Here is a 20,220-nt window from a genome sequence, read left to right on the forward strand (position 1 = left end):
CACAGACTGTTTTTTGTGTCTCCAGAATAACTGTCTGCAGTTGGTGTAATATTAATTCTGTCCACTACACAGATATGCTCTAAGTGCAACTCAGGAATGCTTGTCTGCCAGCATGTGTCGGAAAAAGAATCTAATTGTTAGCTCTGAGAAAGCCTGGACAATACAATGTCATTTCTGGTAAAGACGGCTCACTGTATTAGTCAAAAATACGTGTGTGTGTGTGTGTGTGTGTGTGTGTGTGTGTGTGTGTGTGTGTGTGTGTGTATTGGAAAACACTAAACATGGCAGCATAGGAACAAACTCTAAGTCCATGGAGGCTGGGGTCTGCCACACCAGACAAGACCCCAGCTGCAGGCTGCACATAACAGCAAGATGCCTGCAGACAGGGCATACATGGAACGCCATAACCAAGTGGCCGGCATAGTGTACAGGAACATCTGTGCCGAATATAACCTGGAAGTCCCGAGGTCAAAATGGGACACGCCCCCTATGGTGGTGGAGAATGACCGAGCTAAGATCCTGTGGGACTTCCAGATACAGACGGACAAACCGGTGGTGGCTAACCAACCGGACAGAGTGGTGGTAGACAAACAGAAGAAGACGGCCGTAGTGATCGATGTAGTGACCCTGAATGACAGCAACATCAGGAAGAAGAAACACGAGAATCTTGAGAATGGTGGTCCCAGTGGTAATCGGAGCACTAGGAGGGTGACTCCAGCAGATCCCGGGAACAACGTCGGAGATCTCTGTCCAGAAGAGCGCAGTCCTGGGAACAGCTAAGATACTGCAGGACGCTCAAGCTCCCAGGCCTCTGGAGAACTTAAAGACATGTTGAGGAGGTAATTTAGCCATTTAGATCAGCTGTGTTGGATCAAGGACACATCTGAACCCTGCAGGACACCGGCCCTCGAGGCCTGGAGTTCGACACCTGTGTGGTGTTAGTTTCTCATGCATGCACCTTAGAAGTAGGTGAAGTTGTGCCAAAGATTTCTGGTGCTATTTAATCTGTGTACAAAAAATAACGTCAGATGTGAGTTTTTTCCACTTTCTTCTGATTTTGGTGATGTGAAGATGTATTTGCAGCACGTTTGGAACATGAGTGAAAGATGAACACAGAGAGGGAAACCGCTGCCTCTGATTTAACCTTTGTTTCTCTGATGATAGTTTGAGGTTAACATTTGTTTAACAGTGAAAACACAATTGCTTGATTATGTCTGGGATGTTTTGGAGACGTGTTCCTGTGCAGTGACACCACTCAGCCACCAGTTTAGTATCCTGTCAGCTTCAGCTGGACTTTGTATGAAAGTTTCACCCAGAATCTAAAACTGTGTAATAAATAACAGTGATGACATGAAGGCTGCTTAGTATTAGTTATTGTATGATGTCAGCAGAAGTCCGGCTGATTTGTCTCTGAAAAAGCTGATTAAACATTTCTGAGCAAAGACAGATCCACAAACAAGGCCGCACAGAGAGCTGAGTTCAACAACCCACTTTAATCCAGACAAAGTCCCACAAACACATCAAAGAAATGAGGTGTGATATCACAGAGTGACCCAGGCTGGACAACAACATGACAGGAAGCTGCAGCCGTGCCTCTGAAGGAGATCCATCCAAACAGCCGGGCCGGCACGGCTGCAGTCAGCAGGTGCAAAAGTCGCAGCATAAAATCATAATGGTCACTTTAAAATGTTAATAACTCAGTGCTGAAAACACAGTGTGTTTCTAAACTGACTAAAACGGACACAGCAGTTTCTACTGATTGGTCAGGACTCCGTGTCCTTGTGATCTGTATGCTTATTGTTTAAAATTCAACATATTTCACAGATATTTAACATGCAGCTTTAATCAAATTTGGCCTTCACTGGATTCATGTACAAATATTTTTCTTCTCTGCCTTTTTTCTGAGAGATTAAAGTACATAAAAAAGGATTCATATGTATTTTCAACATTGCAAACCCATCCATCTGTTTTTTTCTACTTATCCAAAGCAGCGCCGCTGTGGTCACAACCCTATCCCAGCTGTCAAAGGTGACATGCACCTGGGCAGGTGTAGCACAATGAGACAGCCAGGCATACATGTGTTTGGACTGTCGAAGGAAGGCGGAAGGAGAAAGGCGCGAGCCGCCCTCCCTTCAAGCTTTGACGATACAGCTGTGAATTGTTGAAATTCTTGATTTATTCGTTAAAAGCAAAAAATTGTCCCTCCCTCCTGTGTGAAGTGAAATGTTTCTGCTTTGTGAAAGCCACTACAGGGCTCGAGAGCGGCTGCCTGCGAGTCAAAGAAATAAATACAATAAATAAAAACAGATTAATGCAGGTAGCTAATCATTTCAGAATCATCCATACTGGTAATAAGGTAAATAGCCTACTATTTTAAAGAAAGGACCTCAACAATCAGATCATCACTTGGCAACAGTGGGGAGGAACCAAGCTCACTTTGCTGCTGGTCATGAAATCATCAGGAGCTCAAATCACTAAATTAAGAATAAATATATCAGAGTTTCTGTTGTTGGGACTTAACAATTTGACAGCTTTGTTTACAATTCAGTTACAGAATATTTGAAATAGACACCATCTCCTCCATCAGTTTGTCACTGTTTTCATTTTTACAAACAATTCCAGTGTTCAGACTGACTGGTAACAACGTCTGGCCAGGTATCGCTGCAGTTTTTTCGTATGCTTTAACAAGTTGGAAATGCTTCTTCTTAAGAAATTACCGATGCCATGTGTGGTGCATTGAGGAGTCTGTAGACATCCTCAAATCAAAAACAGCAATCCCACATGGCCTGTAACCCACTGAGGATCTATGGCATCCTAGAAGATAACTCTGGAGGACTTGGACTCGTTCTCTATGTGCACCTCCCTTTCAACCCTCTCGGCCACCTCGTGATCGTCTTCTCCCACTCCATCTCTTTTGAGGATCTTCAGCGGCCACCAGAGGGAGCCGTTCCGGCGGTCTCGATGGATGGTGCGTTCGGCTGGCCAGCAGCTGGGGCCACCTTTATCGCCCGTGAGGAAGTAGAGCAGAGCATTGAGCCATGCGTTGCAGGAGGCCAAAGGTCTGGTGACCTTGTAGCAGATGGAGACGGTCTTCATGGCATTGCAGCCGCCAAGCTGTCCCCGCCGCAGGAGCAGGAAGAGCGTGCGAGTCACATGGAAGGGTAGGAAGCAGAGTGCAAACAGCAGTGTGATAGTGACAATGGTTTTAATGGATTTCCGCCGCCGGCGGATGTAGTGTGAGTACTGTGAGCCAGAAATAGAGACGGAGGTTCTCTCGCGCCCTCGAACTCCTTCCACAGACCCGTCACCCACTGGTCCATCCTCGCCACCCTCTATTGAACTGGGAGGAGAGCGCAGGGTCTGAAATATTGTCCGGACCACGTGGGAGTAGCACCAGGCAATGATGACAAAGGGCACAAAGAAACCTAGAAGGTGGAGAACAATGCCATATGGGACGTAGTCTGCAAACTCCTTATCTATGGCATCATCCCAGCAGTTTATGTACTCCTCGCCGACCTGGTCTCCAGTTCTGTTCCCATAATCGCTCCCTTCTCCAGGCTCAACAGCCTCACCAGCTCTGCGCCTAACGTATCCGGTCTGGGCGAACCTGAAGATGGGGCAGGTGAGAATGAAGACCACCACCCAAACTAATGCGCAGATCCCCTTCACCACCCGCTTACTTTCCAGTGTGATGGTCCTCATTGGATGACAGATCCCCAGATACCTGTGGAGAGACGACTAGTGGTCAGTTCAGTCCATCAGTTTAACCTCTGCTTATTCAGCATTTACACTGAGGTTCATGTAAACTGTTTTCAGCCATCAAACAGAAATAACAGAAAACTCAGAAAGTCAAAAATCCATAGAAGAGTTGATCTGAAAGGAAACAGCTTCTCATCTCAGTTCAGCACCTGATTACTAACGTATAAGCCAACCTTTCACATAAATAGTATTTTTATGCAAATCTGACTGCAACATATCAGGTGATCCCGCTAACAAACTAACAGATAAACCACACCTACCTTAGAGGTAGTGAGCTAATGGAGCAAATGAGAACTAGCCTTTATTTAGTATGGACTGATGACAACGATGTCAGGTTCAGATTATCAGGGGTCGAATTATCAGCTGAAGCTTACCCATTCAAACCTACTGAACAATTATGTGGCTCTTTAACAGAATGGCTTTTGGTTAGGTCGGCAGTTTATTTTGATCACAAGCTTTGAGGTCAAACCCATCAGCTCACCTGTTGCAAACATCTGATCAACTTCCGATGGGCTCAAAGATCAGAAGAATCTGATAGCTTGCTAATTTCCTGTTAGCCAGTCAAAGTTCAAATAGCAAAGATGAGAAATCCATCAAAAATTAACATTACCAGGAAATAATATGAGCAGTAATTATTTGTTTGTAGTGTCGGTGAAAGTGTGCTTCTGGTTATGAGCTGGAAACAAAGGGGGAGGAGCTGGATATCTGAGTTACTAAACCAGTCTCATAATAACAACGATTACAAAACAATTTGATAAACAACAAAAAGCAGCAAGATGCCATCAAGCCGACTTTAACTTGAGCTTTAATGGCACCAACTGAAAATCTGCCACAACCAACTCTTGGTAAACTCTGAGAGTTGGTCGTGACAGGAAACTTAAACTCACAAAGTCTTACATTAAATCCAAATATTCACAAAACCTTCATTTTTTTGTATTTATTGTGCAGATTTTCTGGTATTTTGGTTAAAGTTTAGACAACATTTATGCGGAAGATAAACTTTTACATTTTCATTTTGCTGCACTGTTTCTAGGCTGTCCTACCTGTGCACAGAGATGCAGGTAAGGAAGAAGATGGAGCAGTAGAGATTGAAGTAGAACAGGAAGCGTACGAGGCGGCACATGAAGTCCCCAAACACCCAGCAGTCCCTCAGCACATAGCTTGCCACCAGGAAGGGCAGAGACAGGCCGTACATCAGGTCAGTGGTGGCCAAGTTCACCATATAGATCAGGGAAGTGTTCCAACGACGTCCATGATGGCAGCAGGAGCGCAGGAGCACCACTGAGTTGAGGGTAAGGCTGAAAAGGAAGGTCAGCGAGTAGCAGACGGGTAGGAAGACATATTTGTAGGATTCATCGATACTGCATGAAGGCAGAGGGAGTGTCGAGGTGTGCGAGGTGCCTGACGTGTTGAGATGGTTGCTCGCCACAACTGCCGCCAGCAAGCTGATGTCTGGGGTGATGCTTGAGGTTTGACTCAACCCCATGATGAACCGCTGAGGCTATTTGTGGCAGAAGAGGATTAGTTCAGGCTTGTCTGGCATCATCTCAGCTCCTTCCTCTTCAGGTGCTATCTATCTAGCCATCTATCCATCCTCGGTCTCGGCTCAATGTTGACTGATCCATGTCTCTGTGACAAGAGAGGGAAAGAGAGCAAAGAAAACACAGCCTTATTGCCTCATTATTCTCGGGAAAGGTTGTTCAGAATGTACCACCAACGTTATGCTGATGAAGACTCTGTCTCGCTCAATTAGCCCCTCAATCATTAATGAAACTTTCCAGACCGTTCGTACAGCAGGCTGGTGGTCTGTTCTATGTTGGGGTCAGGTTTTTTTAAAGCCCGTGTCACAATAACTGAAGAAGTGCGGGTCAAGACGCCCCGTGCACAGCTGCTCAAATGGCTGAGTCATGTATATGTATGATTAAAGTCAGTATACAGTAGGGTAGAAACTCCGCTGTGAGCTCTACTTTGAATTTATATACTGCACATTATAGTGGCTTCGTGTAAAAACACAAAGTCTCTGAGAGGAAACAGCTGAAGCACAGGGTGTTATTTTTAGAGTATATTCCATGTTTATTAGTTGAGCTATTAATGGTTCCACGTGCAGATTGTTCTCTAACCTCTGAACAGCGATCAGAGTGTCAGTGCACATCTTAGGGTCAAGTTTGTGTTTCGGAATTTTTAACTGTTTAAAATGATCAAATATAAATCTTATAAAAGAAGAAGTGTGAGGTCAAAATAGAAGTGACTTGATTACAAGCTAACATATGAAGATGTTTAGTGTGTTGCACCAGCACAAACGTGGTTTTGCTGAGATTGACAATATTCTGTGTTAGAGGTGGGAACTCTGGGAATTTTGCAACTGACTCTGTTAGATATGGATTTCTGGGACTTCCTTTGTCAAGATCAAAACTATAGAGAGAAGAATACTTCAATCAAGCACACAGTTGGATTTACTAACTTTCACAACACCTGTTTTATTGCTATTTGCAGGGATATTCAATGCCGGAAAAAAGCTTGATGTGATGGCAGTTATTGCTGTGTGGAGGCATTGCAGAGATTAAAGACTGCCTTTGTTTCCATTTGCCTGGTCTCAAATATGGCCTGGTCTCGATGTGACTGACGAGAAGAGTTCAGAGTATGTGTCTTTCTGGGCACGCCCTTTAGCCGGTTCAGCAGGATTCCCATCTTTGGAGTAATTGACAGAACACATGTATTTTTAATTGTCCCATGTGAAACTGAGTGTGGGTTGTGTAATAAGAAGCACACACACTCAGTTTATGTGCAAATAGTCTCCAAATCCGTAAACATTATGTACATTATTACAACACTGTAGCAAAGCATCCAGGGTCTGTTCACAAAGTCTTCATTTTCCAGAATAACAAACATTTTAAAAACCTGCAGGTTAGAAAGTACGGAGATGGTTGGCCTTCAGGTGAGTCCACAGTATTTCACGTGTGGCTTGTTGAGCCACCGATTTTTGCTAAACCAGATGCTGCATGTTAGATTTGTGTTCTCATAAGTAAATATATTAATTTATCTTATTTTGTAAAAGACGTTTTCTGATTGTCATCTTATTTTGGAAATGATTTTATTTTGGTGATTATAGGTGACTTCACTTCCTGTTCCTGATGTTTTGAAGCGCGAACTGCAAAAATGAATGTATGTTTTTCCCTCCGGTGTTGCTGTCAATAAAGAAAAAGGGAAAAGTAAGCAACAAACCAAGTGTGCGCATTATTGAGAGAACATGGCCGAAGAAGAAGAAAACTCTTCGAGCTCAACACTCTGTAACAGGTAACTCCTGTTACCTGTTCAGATCTGAACCAATGAGTGTTGACTGTTTTGGTACTTCACCCACAGGACCTACAACCGTCTCCTCTGCTGACACCTTGTTGTACAGTTTTTGGTCTTGTGAGTCGCCTCAATCATTCCACCTTTCTTAACGTCTTCAGTGGAGCTGCACTGCATTCACCCTTTCTAAAAAAGAATAGCTCTCTGACAGCCAGACTGAACGCTCAGATTTTCATTAAACATGTTGTTTCGGTCAACTAGGACCTCCAGTTCAGGTGCAGAAAGTTTTTCTTTTCGCTGCTTCTCCTTATTTTCATTATTGTGGTCAACATGAGAGCGTCTGTGACCTTTACTTATGTACTTTTCTGATTCCTTTTAACAAACCAAATCATGCAGGTTTTGGCAGATTGGGCATGTCATGCTGAAAACAACTTTAACTGTGTTTAGAAAAAGCAACTTTTGTAAATCATCTGTAAAACCAAGTGCTCCTATTTTTGCCTCACTTAGTAAATCTGGCCCTTTATTCCAAACAGGACCTATCAGATGGGTTATCATGAAATTTAAAAGAGCATTCATGATCCCCAGAAAATAAATGATTTTGGTGATCAGTCTGCTTTTAAAAATTAGTCTGAGTGTATAATGCAAATATTTTTACTGTATTGATCTGATATTTATTTTGCTACACCAGCTGACATAATTATAAGGAGAAGGAGAAGCAAATGAGTCCACTGTACACCACTCTGATGAATTCATGGTCTCAGTTACCTTTAGATCTTTACCATTGTCCCATTAGAGTCACAGAAGCCAGGGCAAGTTTTGGGCTGGGCTACCTTGAAGTTATTGCTGCATGAAGTTCTACTCTCATCCTTTAATTATGGATCATCCACAGAGGAAGTGATTTGATTTGCTGATGGGTGGTTACACTATCACGCTGGGCATTCATAGGACATGCTCTGGTTGCCTAGGTAACCATCTAATGTTTGTATTACTCTGACTTATGCGACTTGTGCGAAATCTCTGTGGGCAAGGGCAACTCAAGGGCATAATCTTAGGTTTGGTGGCCACAGTAGGGCAAACAGCTGTTCGTCTGTAGTAAGTGTGGGCTGTCAGTCTGCTGTTTACCTCACCTCTCAGTATATGGCCAAATCTAATTACCCTGGAAGAGGCTGTAAAAGTTGTGAAAGCAGCCTGATAAGAGCCGTAAAGACAGTAAAGCTCCCTTCTGTACAATGACAATAATACCAAGGTGAATTGTAGAGAACATCCTTAACTTTTTTTTATCAGTGTGCTGCTGTTAGCCTCCATTAGCTGCTGTTAGCCTCCATTAGCTGCTGTTAGCCTCTGTTAGCTGCTGTTAGCCTCTGTTAGATTCCACTGACCTTTGTTAGCTGCTAAACACTGGCAGTGTTTAGCCACATATTTTAAAGCATGAACGGATAGAACAGCAATCTCCATGTTGGCTACTTTTTCAGAATACACAATTACACACTAATCTATGCATTCATATGCTGCATGCACAATCTATGCATGCAGCCAGGACTGCTGAGCAGCTAGAAACCTCCATCAAACCAGAACAGGACAGCGTTCCTCTGTGAGCCCAGCAGCTGCTGTTAGCTCTCAAACGTTTACAGACTGATGCACAGTGGAAACACGAGTCTGTTCCAACTTTTTACAGATGTGTTGCTGCCATTACATCTTTCATGAAACAGTCTCAGTTTAAACTTTTTATGTTTTCTTTGTTCTGTTGTGAGTAAAATATGGGTTTACCAGCTTTGCAAATCATTGCATTTGTTTGTTATTTACACAACGTTTGTTGGGGTTATATTGTTTTTTTTATTCTTCTTTATAATTAAAAGAAGGAAATGTAAGTTGCTTTATAATTTATCACTCTCATTATGATCAGTTATAGCAATCATTCATTACTAAGTGAGCAAACACACCATCTCATCTGGAGGCAAGCAGAGGATTAAATCCAGTCTGTATGTTTGTGGACTCACCTGTGATGGTATTAACTGACAGAAGCTGACAGCAGCTGTCAGCTGGTGCCTGATTTCCATGAAGACATTCCTGGTCCACAGAAATTTAAGGGTGCGTTTGAAAGATTTGAAGCGAGTCTGGCCTGAAATTGATTCTGTTTCTAGTACTTCATCTTCCGAGCATCAGTGGATCAGAGCCTGTCGTCCTTTGAGCTTCCACCTCCGGCTTTTCTTGGTAGACTTGTGGTTAAGAAGTTTCTGTTTCGGGCCCAAAGGGTCTCTCTGGGTCTCTCTCCTGACCTTCAGCTTCTCTGTAAATAATTGATCAGCGTTCATTCAGCCACAGCTGCAGGAATGAAACCCAATACAGGGACTGCAGCGGGCGAGGAGGAAGAGGAGGAGGAGGTGCTCACAGCGCCAATGATTTTACACGAGCAGCCGAGGTTTGAATAATTCAGAGTAGACATAAAATATTTTAATGTCTCAAGTTTAAATGTTGATGCCACCCAATATTTGTTGAATTTATTAGGATGTTTTAATGTCTTTACTTTTTATTGCTGATTGAATGAAGTATTTGGATGCTGGATATACAAATTAGCTCGACGCCAACTCTCCTGTAATTGTGATGAACTGTCCTCCACACGACCCGAGATAAAATCAGTCACACATTTCAACTAATGAGCTCCTCGTCTTCTACAAGCAGCCAGAAAGTCAAAGGTTTATGTTCATAAATCCTCAGAGTCTACACGTTCAAAGGAATTAAAAATAATTTGATCAGAGTGGACTTTAAAAAGCTTCTCGTGTGGAAACAGGATCACTCACCTTCTCATCCGGAGGAGATCCTGAAGCTTTCAGCTCCTCGCTCTGCCTCCAGTTATCTGAGGCTTTAATTAGAGAGAAAAATGAATGGATCAGCCCCTCCTCCTCCAACCCGTCCGCTCTCTTCTCTCCATCATCACCACCATCAGCTCTGATTCATACAGTAAATACTAAATAAACAGAGAGCTGAGGGGCAGACCAAACACTATCAGCTGTGTTGAGTGTGATCAAACACGGCAGCGGGATCAGTGTTCAAACAGCCGCGGTCTCCTCATTCTTGTCACATCCCCTCCTCCTGTTAAACACGGCCAAAGTTTCTAACACCGAGCTCAGTGTATGACAGTTTATCTCAGTTTTTTCTTCTCCCAGATCTCTGTGATGTCATAGTAAGGAAATACTTCTAATATAGTCATCTCAGACTGAAGAAGTGTGGGCTGGAGCTCGAAACAGCAGCTCCACATCAAACAACCGATGCACTGATCCAGGATCTGACAATACAAGCTGTCTGCTCCCATAACCACCAAGTCTTTGATTCATTTTTTGGGAAGAAGTGGAGCCAGGATTATTATGACCTGCAAATCCCAGAACAAAAATAATAATCATAATAATGATTTTTCTGATTATTTTTTTTACATTACCTGATCCAACCTAACTATAAACTCTATGAATAATAGAAGTGATAAGAACCAAGATGTTTAGGGCTGCATACAATAGCCTGAAGATAAAACACCTAATTTATCCTGCAGGTGTTTATGTGTCTAAAACAGGGGTGGAACTCCAGGATGTGTCCTTGATCCATCGCAGCCGATTTCAATGGCTGGTAATGAACTAATCATGTGATTCAGGTGTGTTGAGCCAGGGTGAGATCTAAAACCTGCAGGACACCGGCCCTCGAGGCCTGGAGGTCCCCACTCCTGCTCGAAGGCATTAAAATTAATAAAAGAAGTGATTTTTGTGTCTTTGCAGATAAACCTGGGTATCATCTGCATAGAAATGCACATATATGAAGAACTACAGCAAAGCACAGTAATATGACATCATTAAGTTTTGCTTTTAAAAATATATTTCAGAATTAATGTTTACATATACAAATATATTTGTAGTTAATTTTATTTACATTTTAAAATACTTCTCCAAATATTCTTAAAGTCACGGTGAAATGATTAACAGCCTTGTATCAGTGTCATAACCTTCCACAACCTCAAAACAGCACATTTCAGTGTGACTTTATATACTTTAAAGCACATTTCTCATTACAGTACATCGCTTTCAATGTAAATAACATTCAGCTTCTTATCACAGGCACGAGAGCACAATGCTAAATATCCTCGACTACTGTTTCAATGACTACTGTGCTCATGAAAACAGATTCAGGGAGTTATTTAAAGCACATGATGGATGAGATGCAAAACATTTAGTTTTAAGAAGAAAATGAAAGTAAGGCAGCAATCATGGCACATAGTTGGTTATATTCAGTGGATTCTTCCCTTACATTTAAAGTAAACAACGATAGCGCGATCACAGACGGTACCTGAAGAGTTTAGCATCAGTTAAAGAGGAATTTCACCACTGTGACAGAAACGCAACTTTGTTAGTCTGAAGTTGTTTCAGTTATTTATTTTCTGCTTTAATGTGATGATGACATCAAGTTTGGGTGAAATTCCCCTTTAATTAAAAAACAAAACAAAAACTAAGTATAATGTCCAATAATCAAGATATCATGTAAGCTCTTTAATTCCACGTGCTTATATCTGTGTGCTGTTCCCTTTTTATAGTAACAGGTAAAAGTGGTTCAGTAAGTAACACAATAAAACTTAAATAAGATAAGTTAGATCCCTTTTGTTGATTATGTCTAATTAGTCTCGCCGCAACTCAGAGAACACAGCGAAAATATGTGAAAATGGGATTTTTTTAGATGAAATTTGATCACCAAACTCCCAAATCTGAACGTAATGTTAGGAGTCAGAAAGTTGACCAATTTGACTTCGATGAGGATGTTTGAACCGATGAGTCACTGAGCTTTCAGCACGGTGTAAAGTAACACCGTTTTACCAAAATGCATCTTCTAAATGAACTGAGTAACATTCGTTGTCTAAGGTCCAAAGTTGGACAGGTCTAGAGACCGGTTGGCAACCACCTACCAACCACCAGGTGCTACAGAAAAATGTGTTTTAACCAACTGTGAGGTTGCTGGAGGTTGGTAGATGAGCTCAGAGGAAGACACCGACAAGCCTCTTTGTGGTTGGTTTGGCAGGCTGTCGCTCCCAGCTGTGATGTGACTTCTCTTCCTGTAAACACTCGACCAACAAGCCGAGTGGTAAAGCAAACAGGAAAGTGCAACACAAACCTGAAACCTCCACAGTAAAAGTTGCACCTTTTGAAATGTGTTGTTTTCAGTAGTAAGGTACAACTTTTACTTTGAAGGAGTTTCCTGTTTGCCTTTCCCGACCGCTTGGCTCAGTGTGAATGTTTGCAGACATGTTGTCTTCAACACAAACGTGGCAACCAAATCAATCACAGGGAGGTTTTTGGGTGCAGCGCTCCCTTTGCAACCCATTTTCACCCAGTGATAACCAGCAACCAATCACCACTTGGTGGGAATATACATGTACTGATAGCAACCGCAGGTTTCCAGGGGGTCGCTCACCACAAACGTTTGACTCGTGGGTTTATCAAAGTCATTGTTTTTGGTCTGCTGACCATGATTATGTCTCCCAAATTTCATCCTGTAGCTTTAAGACCTGTGTCTCAAGGCAAAAACACGGTTACAGGCTGTTTGACGAAGACAATGGATCCTCTGAGGAACATAAAGTCTCCACAAAAATCCTCTTGTAGGACAGAGTGAGGATAATAACACCGTGCTACCACGGTGGCTTAAAATGAGCATTTAGAGGAGCACAGGTATCAAAAAAGATTTGAAAAGCTCCAGCTTTCTCCAAACGTCACAGCAAAATATACTAACCTTTCCCAAAATGTCAGTTTCATTTTCAGAGGCCGAGCCTGTAAATCTGTGGTGCAGATGAAGACCCCTGTCATGCAGTTTTGGAGCAGAACGATTTAGTGATCCTGGAAACATGCTGAGAAAATGCTGCATGAACATGTCACCTGCTGAAAAACATGAAGAAGATTATCTGAGGTTTCCGTACAAGGGACTTAATAGATGACCAATCAGAAGAGAGTGTGCTTATAGAGAGGCGGGCCTTAAAGGAACATGAGCTCCAAGGATTGTTTGAGGCTGAGGATGAACTCGGGGCATCACATACGGAGCTGCTGTGAGATGAACGAGCTGCTCTAACAACAGAAACATAACAAGCCCGATTGTCAGGAGTCAGAACAACGACCGAGACTTCGGTTTAAACTGTCACAAGCCAGCAGCTGATTGGCCGTCCCGATGAATGAATCTGACTTCACCAAAAAACCCTCCAACATCTGAGCTCTGTTATGAACGTTATTCCTTTCTGTGAATACCGACGTGAGTCCTCCAGGATCATGTCATCGTCGTTTCTCTGGATGGTGCTGATTGGTCAGTTTAGATGAACCGGCAGGTTGTCGCTGACGCAGTAAACAGCTGAGGGGCTGACACGCCCGAGCAGTCAGCCTGGTCCCAGAGAGGCTGAAAGAAGGAGCACTGGGCAGAGACTGTGCGAGGTGTCCGCCGTGCCGTTCTGGCGTTAGGTCAGGTCCTGGACGTCCAGCAGCATGGCGTCCTGCTTCGTCCTCAGCTGGTCTCGTACCAGGAGGTGGGCCACCAGCTCGGAGCTCAGAGCTGGAAAACAAGCAAAGCAGAGTGTGGGCTAACACGAGGCGTTTGTCCCCAGAACAAAGTGGAACAAATTTCTGAGCCCGGTAGAGTCAGATAGAGGCCACAACAAGGTGAGGCTGAGAGATCAATCAGGTCTGATTATTAAAACCAGACAACTGTGATCAAACGCTCCACTTTTCACAGAACAGCTCTGATATTTGTGTCATAAATGAAACGCACCTGTTTCCTTCACTGCAGCACAAAACAGCCTTCAGTCTACAGGCTCTACAGGAAGTAAAGTCTCATGGCTGTGGAAAGATTACTGACAGCTGCGATTAGCTTCACATCTTTTCTATTCAAAGTTTTAAAGTCTTCACGACAGAGTAAAAGATTCACTATGAGGCTAATGAGGAATGTCATTACTTAGAAAACCAGCCTGGCTTTTCCTGCAAATGGTAAATGTATTTGTAAAGCGCTTTACTAGTCCCTAAGGACCCCAAAGCGCTTTTAAACTACATCCAGTCATCCACCCATTCACACACTGGTGATGGCAGCTACATTGTAGCCACAGCCACCCTGGGGCGCACTGACAAATATATAATTAACACAAATATATAAATTTGTTTCTTTATTTTCAAGAACAAATCTGTTGGACGTAAACCTAACAGAGACAAAGTTGTGAAATAAAGATTGACTCTAAATGAAACCCAGATGTGAGGCTGTGAGCAGCACCGTTGTGTTTCCGTTAAAGCTCTGCGTACCGTGAACGTCTCGTTCCAGCGACGCCCTCAAGCTGCCGAGCTGCTGCAGCGAGCGTTCCTGCAGCTCCCAGCGCTCCAGATGTTTCCGCTGGGCCACGCAGCTGCTGCCAGCCAGCCGCTGCAGCAAACACACACACACACACACAGATGAGCTTCAGGTCATCGATCTGCTGGTCGGGCTCGGGCTCGGACTCACCTCCTCCTTCTGTTCGGCCAGCAACTTGTCTCTCAACGTCCTCAGAGCCGTGGCCACTTCCTGTTTCAACCCAGCGGCATGGCAACCATTGTGCCCTGTTCCCTTTGTGACCTGACAGGGTCAGAGGTCAGAGGTCAGACTGTGGATAGCACCTGTTTGTGACTGTGTTTTAACCTGAGCATTAGGAAGTGGTGAGGTAAAGGCGAGCCTGGGTTCAGAAAAACAGCAACAAGACTCGCTGGAGAAACGCTGCCCCCTGCTGGTGACAGCTGCCGTTACGTTCTGCAGCAGATAATCACAAAAAGTAGCTTTAATAACAGTTAGAGTTACACTCCTTGTGCAGCGATGTGTTCAGACAGTGACGAGTGAGAACACGAGTTAGTGCCTGATAATGACTCAGAGACAAAGGAAAGGATTCCCACATGGAGCCCAGAGAACTAATCGTTTAACCCTCAGTGACTTCCAATCAGTGTTTCAGCTTCTTTTTAAAATTTGATCTCTCTGTACAATGGACTCCGAAAACTCTAAGGGTTGACCCCATTTTTCCGCGTGATCGAGCTGTTCTTTATTTTTATTGTTGCCTGGTGATGAACTGATGTTCTCCTGCTCTGGCTGGACTCTCCTGCAGATCTCTGGCAGTAACACTGGCTCGGCTGCTGCTCTCAAATGTTTAGCAGTGTCTAAATATCCTTTGAGAAAAGCTGTGTCCACACCCAGCTTTGCTGCCACTCTGCTAGAGGTTCACAGATCCCAAAAGCTTAAAATGTTCAGTGATTACAAACAGCAACACTGGAAGGTTTCACGAACAGACAAACTCTCCTTTCACTACATGAAACTTCTGAAGCTTAGATTCTGAATCAGTTTGTTGCATTTGCAGTAAAATCTGTCCCTGATCTGTGTCCTGAAACTTGCTGCAGCAAGCAGAGCAGGAAGCACCTTTTTATTGGCCCCCTCCTCCTCCTCTTCACTGTCGCTGTTGTTGATGAAGCACAGCTGCAGGTTTCTGTGGTTGTGAAATCTGTAAACAAATAAAATGCTTTATTTTCTTCACAAATGAGAGGGGAAGAAACGGTCATCAGCTAGCTGCAACTCATGGCCGAATCCACAGACGGTAACGGCACGGCCACGCTCGAATAAAAACAGGACGGCAACCTCCCCGTGACTACGGAAACTCAGTGGTTGCCAGGTGACCAAACTTATAACTTCAGACTGCCAACATGTTGCAGTCAGTCTGTAACAACTGTTATTACAGCACAGCACCACTAGGGGGTGTCATTCTACTATCGTGGTAGGAAGAGAGACCCCCAGAGTGAGTACAGCCCGTAGCCATTACAGTCGAGCTGGCTACTAACTTCTCACCTCTTTGTGAGGAAGACCATATCCCTGCAACGGGCTGACGCCAGCATCTGCCTCACCACAATCATTTATGCGACGCCACACGTTACCGGACGGTAACTTTAGCTGGAATTTACCGTGATTTGAAAACGTTCTGCTGAGTCATCGGATTATCAGAGTTTGGAAGAATTATCCGACCGTATGCATCGATTTGATGCTGGAAACAAAAACATCGCTCATTTCTTGCAAAGATGATGAAAATGCATCTGGAGGCTTCACGGTGGGACCTCGCTAACCAGCAAGTGTTGCTTCCTCCATCCTGCATGATGGAGCACCGGTGTAGGAGCAAGCTGGCCTGCGAGGTCACCGTCATCACTGGGCAACACTTTGACAGATTCAAACCAACAAACACGAACTCAACAAAAAACAGAGATTATCCACGACGCTTCATTACCGTGACGTAACAACTGCCACTCGACACCTCCTGAAGTCTTCCTCCTCCTCTTCCCCCCAGACGTTGCTCCACACTCCATCTGGATTTCCCTCCGTCCTCAGCCCCGCCCCTCTCTGCAGGAAGACAACATAACCTGAGGATAATTCTCCACCGATCACCTGACGACTAACCATCAACATCCAGGACTGAAAAATGAAGCATCAAAAGTTGCAGTTCCCCCGATGACCACTAGATGCTCTAAAGGTGCATCCAGGACTTGGACCGGAAGGTTTAGTCTTATTGGTTGCTGTGTTTGGTTGCCTTAGTTTCAGTATTTTGGTTTAGTTACAGAAGTTGACATTTAGTTGCAGGCATTGCTGGCTTTGCACTGGTTTTGTTGGTTCAGTTGCACAAAAACTTAGTGTAGCACTGTTGCTCTAGTTGCAGCAGTTGGTTTAGTTGCTGAAGCTGAGACTATTTTGTGTTGCTGGTTGCAGGGGTTGGTTTATTAGAAGACGTTGCTGTGTTTAACTGCAGGTGTGAAATAATGTTAAATTGTTATGAAACTACAAATATGGTTCCTACTGGCTTTAAAAACCAACCATGAACTAACGTTGGCCTTTCAAAACTTAGTGAGTGACGCCACAGTGGTCACATCCATCTTTTATATACAGTTTATGTTGACAACAAACCACTCAGACTGGTTTCAGATTTTTCTGTGCAGCAAAGCAAGGGTGAAAGAAAAAAGTACTCCAGCAGCAGCAGATTCTCACCAATCACAGGAAATGTAGTAAAAACTAAAGTGTGATGGGTATTAGCCCAAAAAGCAGCACAGATAAGAGGCTGTCGCCCAGAGCAAACAGGAAACTGATGTTGGGAAGTTCTGAGTGATCGTCGTGTCACCAGAGAACGTATAAACATGCAGCTGTGACACCAGGTCGTTGAACCACCTCCTCCTCCTTGTTTTAGCTCGGTGTGGATTACGGCAGCGGCTCTTCAGACACAACAAACACGATCTCATCCTGTTCAGGATCGAATTAAAAAACAGGGGAAACGGCAAAGACTATCAGGAACAAGCTCCTCAGAGACCTGAAGTAAAGAGCAGAGGGGGGGCAAACCATGCTGGACACTACATTTCCCACAATGCAACTGAACAGCAGCAAACTAAAAATTTGAAGTGAAGCTTCTCTTTCAACCGGCAATGTTTACAGATGGGCAGTTTCCTGCGCTCAGCTCTGCTGGTTTAATTCTGCTCGTATTCCTGCAGATTCTGCTCTCAGGCTCTAACGCTTAGTTCCAGGTTACAGCCTGAAACTATGGAAACCACAGCTGGCTACGGATTGTGTGTGCTGCCCAACCTGTTGCCCAGTGGCTGCTGAAGGTGGCTGGCTGCTGCTAGGTGGTCGCTAAGAAGGCGATGCACCAAAAACCGCCTTGTTTTTGCTTGTTTTTGTTTTTACTTTAAAATTCGAACTAACTGCTGGAATCTCTCGTGGACATTAGATGAACTGCAGGTTTTGGTGCTTGATTTTTCCTTCTTTGTCCAGCGAAGTGCATCATGGGAAATGTAGTCTTTCCCACTGACTGAGAAACAGAGCCTCAAACTCTGAACATTATCTATAGCTGACCTTTGACCTTTCCCTCCGCTCCTGCTCCTGTTTCTCCAGCTCAGCTATCCGCTGGCTCAGTTCCTCCCAGTGCATGATGGGAAGGTCCTGGTCCAGAGAAGATGCCTCCATGGGGTGATCCTGATGAAGCTCCTTCTCCTCCCCCTCCTCTTCCTCCTCCTTCTCCTCAGACGCCTCTTTCTCTCCCTCCATCCTCCTTGAATGAACCAAAGCAAGATCAACAAAAAGTAAACAATAACATGTGTAAACACAGAAAGCAACAAACAGCGTTGTTTTCATTTAAAAACTCTGAAGACCAAGGTGGAAACTCAAACCTACAGAATGTCTGAGACGATTTATCCACAACACTCATTAACATGTTGCAGTTTTTTCTACTCCTGGATCTGTAAGAAGTCACACAGAGAAATACCTTATATGGTTATCTCAGGCAGCAAAGCCCCACCCATTTGCATTCTGTTTATGAGTGGCAGCCAATAATATGGAAGTGGCTTAAAGAGGGAGGGGCTAAAATGCTGTGCCACCGGTGCATATTTTTGTATCTATTTGATATTAAGCAAATATTGGGCCAGTATTGCCGATACCAATACTAATAATGTGGCAACCTCTCAGTGTGTCATAACATATTTGATAATTCTGGACATATTTTAATGATCACTAAATCACAGCGAATTTAACTTTCCACAACAAAAGTAGTAGTTTGAAGTAGTAGTAGTTTGAAACTGGGATTTTTTAGAGCTGGAATTTGAATGGTCCTGTCAGTGAAGCCCTTTGGCTCAGCTTCTGCTGTTTAAAGGTTTCACAGGCTGTTAATACAATATACAGTCAAAACACAAAGATATTTATCGATACAGTATTAACATCAATGCTATTCTGTACGTTTGATGAACTGAAGGTCCAGTTTAAGATAAAGAGGGCTTATTTTGAACTTTAACTCATGTTAAGCTACTGTAGAAACCCAGGATAAACATCTGGAGCTGGGACTGAGCAGTGGTGTGAGCTAAAGTTATTAATATCATTAATAACCCAGCAATAATCATGTAAAGCTGCACACATGCCAAATACAATCAATAGAGATCAATAATTAAGGAATAGTTTCAACAATCTGGTAACGTTTAAATATGTTTACGGAAGATTTATTGGTTGTAAATGATCTGCCGATGTGGTTGCGGATAGAGGTGAATGATCAGAGTTGTGACTGCTGCTCTCTGAGCCCTCCCGGCGGCTGTGGCTCCGCAGTGTCCCGCTGCTGTCGCGCTGCTCTGGCCGCATGTTGTTTAGGAGCAGCGGGGACACCCCACCTACCAGTCACATCCAGGCGGCTCCGGTTCTCCCCGGCATGTCGCCGTCCGTGTGCGGCCCCCCGGGTCTCCGTGTGCGCCTCCCGCGAAGCTTCACAGTTTTTTCGGGAACCTCGAGTAAAGCAGCTCAAAGTTTCCTGAAACTATTTTAACTCCGTCTGAGGAAGGAGCACCTCCTCCACCTCCCCTTCCGCTCTCCCAGATTTAACCTCTCGTCTGATCGTTAAAGTGACCGACGGCACGAGCGCTAACGGTAACGGGACGGTACTTGGAGTACTCCGGTGTGCGGGTGCGTGCGTGGGGACTGTTAGGTGCAGTCAGGAGCGCGGTGTGGTTGCTTTAGTTGCAGGAGTTGCCCCATCTTGTTGCTGCTGCGATTAGCTTGGCTGCAGAAGTTGCTGTGTTTAATTGTACACTGTTGTGTCAATGGTTGCCTTGTGTGCTTAAGGTTGCAGCTACTGTTACTATGGCTACTTAGTTGCACCAATTACATAAGCTTGTTTTGCTTTAGTTGCTTTTATTTTTGGAATATTTGCCATCTTAGTTGCAAATTGTACTAGTTGGTGGTGTTGCTGTGAGTTGCATATGCAGGCATTCTCACTGTGGTTGCTGAGGCTGGTTACAGGTGTTGCTGTAGTCGTGTATGTTGTGCTTAGATATTTGGTTTTGGGGCAGAAGTTGCTGCATGCAGAGGTTGGCCAACTGAGGATGTTGCCGTGGTTGCCTCGATGTGAACCTGAAGGTTTGGGATGTTGAAATGATCTTTGTTGCTGGATGTGGATCAGAGTTGAACGGAGATTCGCTGAAACACACTCTGGGTGCTTTTCAGTAAAATATTGGAATCTTTTAATAACTTCATGTCTGTGTTGGACTCGGTCCAGGTGCGACTCTGGTCCAGGTTCAGGTCCAGCTGATTCTCTCCTCGTGGGAAACATCTGCACAGCGGCAGTGAAGGGGTTACGGTTGCCGGTGTCCAGTTTCA

The 20,220-nt window shown here is 44.0% G+C and overlaps 2 protein-coding genes across 4 annotated transcripts; both read right to left on the reverse strand.

The window, feature by feature from the left end:
- Positions 1-2,111: 2,111 nt before the first annotated feature.
- LOC113030640 (P2Y purinoceptor 3) lies at positions 2,112-12,946 on the reverse strand. 2 transcript variants are annotated; one of them, XM_026182263.2, is made up of 5 exons: positions 12,808-12,946; positions 9,849-9,910; positions 9,048-9,337; positions 4,803-5,388; positions 2,112-3,724 (listed from the first exon to the last, which is right to left on the reverse strand). In XM_026182263.2, exons 4-5 carry the CDS (start codon positions 5,243-5,245, stop codon positions 2,815-2,817), a joined length of 1,353 nt encoding a protein of 450 aa, XP_026038048.1. In that variant the 5' UTR covers positions 5,246-5,388; positions 9,048-9,337; positions 9,849-9,910; positions 12,808-12,946; the 3' UTR covers positions 2,112-2,814. The 2 variants fall into 2 exon arrangements, with proteins under 2 accessions (XP_026038048.1, XP_026038051.1); XM_026182266.2 differs by lacking the exon at positions 9,048-9,337.
- On the reverse strand, positions 10,878-20,156 carry LOC113030642 (uncharacterized). Of its 2 annotated transcripts, XM_080307661.1 has the most exons (8): positions 19,243-20,156; positions 18,259-18,323; positions 17,941-18,136; positions 16,334-16,446; positions 15,481-15,562; positions 14,545-14,655; positions 14,349-14,466; positions 10,878-13,611 (listed from the first exon to the last, which is right to left on the reverse strand). In XM_080307661.1, the coding sequence occupies exons 3-8, from the start codon at positions 18,130-18,132 to the stop codon at positions 13,517-13,519; spliced, it is 711 nt and encodes a 236-aa protein (XP_080163787.1). In that variant the 5' UTR covers positions 18,133-18,136; positions 18,259-18,323; positions 19,243-20,156; the 3' UTR covers positions 10,878-13,516. The 2 variants fall into 2 exon arrangements, with proteins under 2 accessions (XP_080163787.1, XP_080163788.1); XM_080307662.1 differs by lacking the exon at positions 18,259-18,323.
- Positions 20,157-20,220: the final 64 nt, after the last annotated feature.

The sequence above is a fragment of the Astatotilapia calliptera genome, chromosome 10, assembly GCF_964374335.1.
Source record: "Astatotilapia calliptera chromosome 10, fAstCal68.1, whole genome shotgun sequence".
In the NCBI taxonomy this organism is placed as follows: Eukaryota; Metazoa; Chordata; class Actinopteri; order Cichliformes; family Cichlidae; genus Astatotilapia; species Astatotilapia calliptera.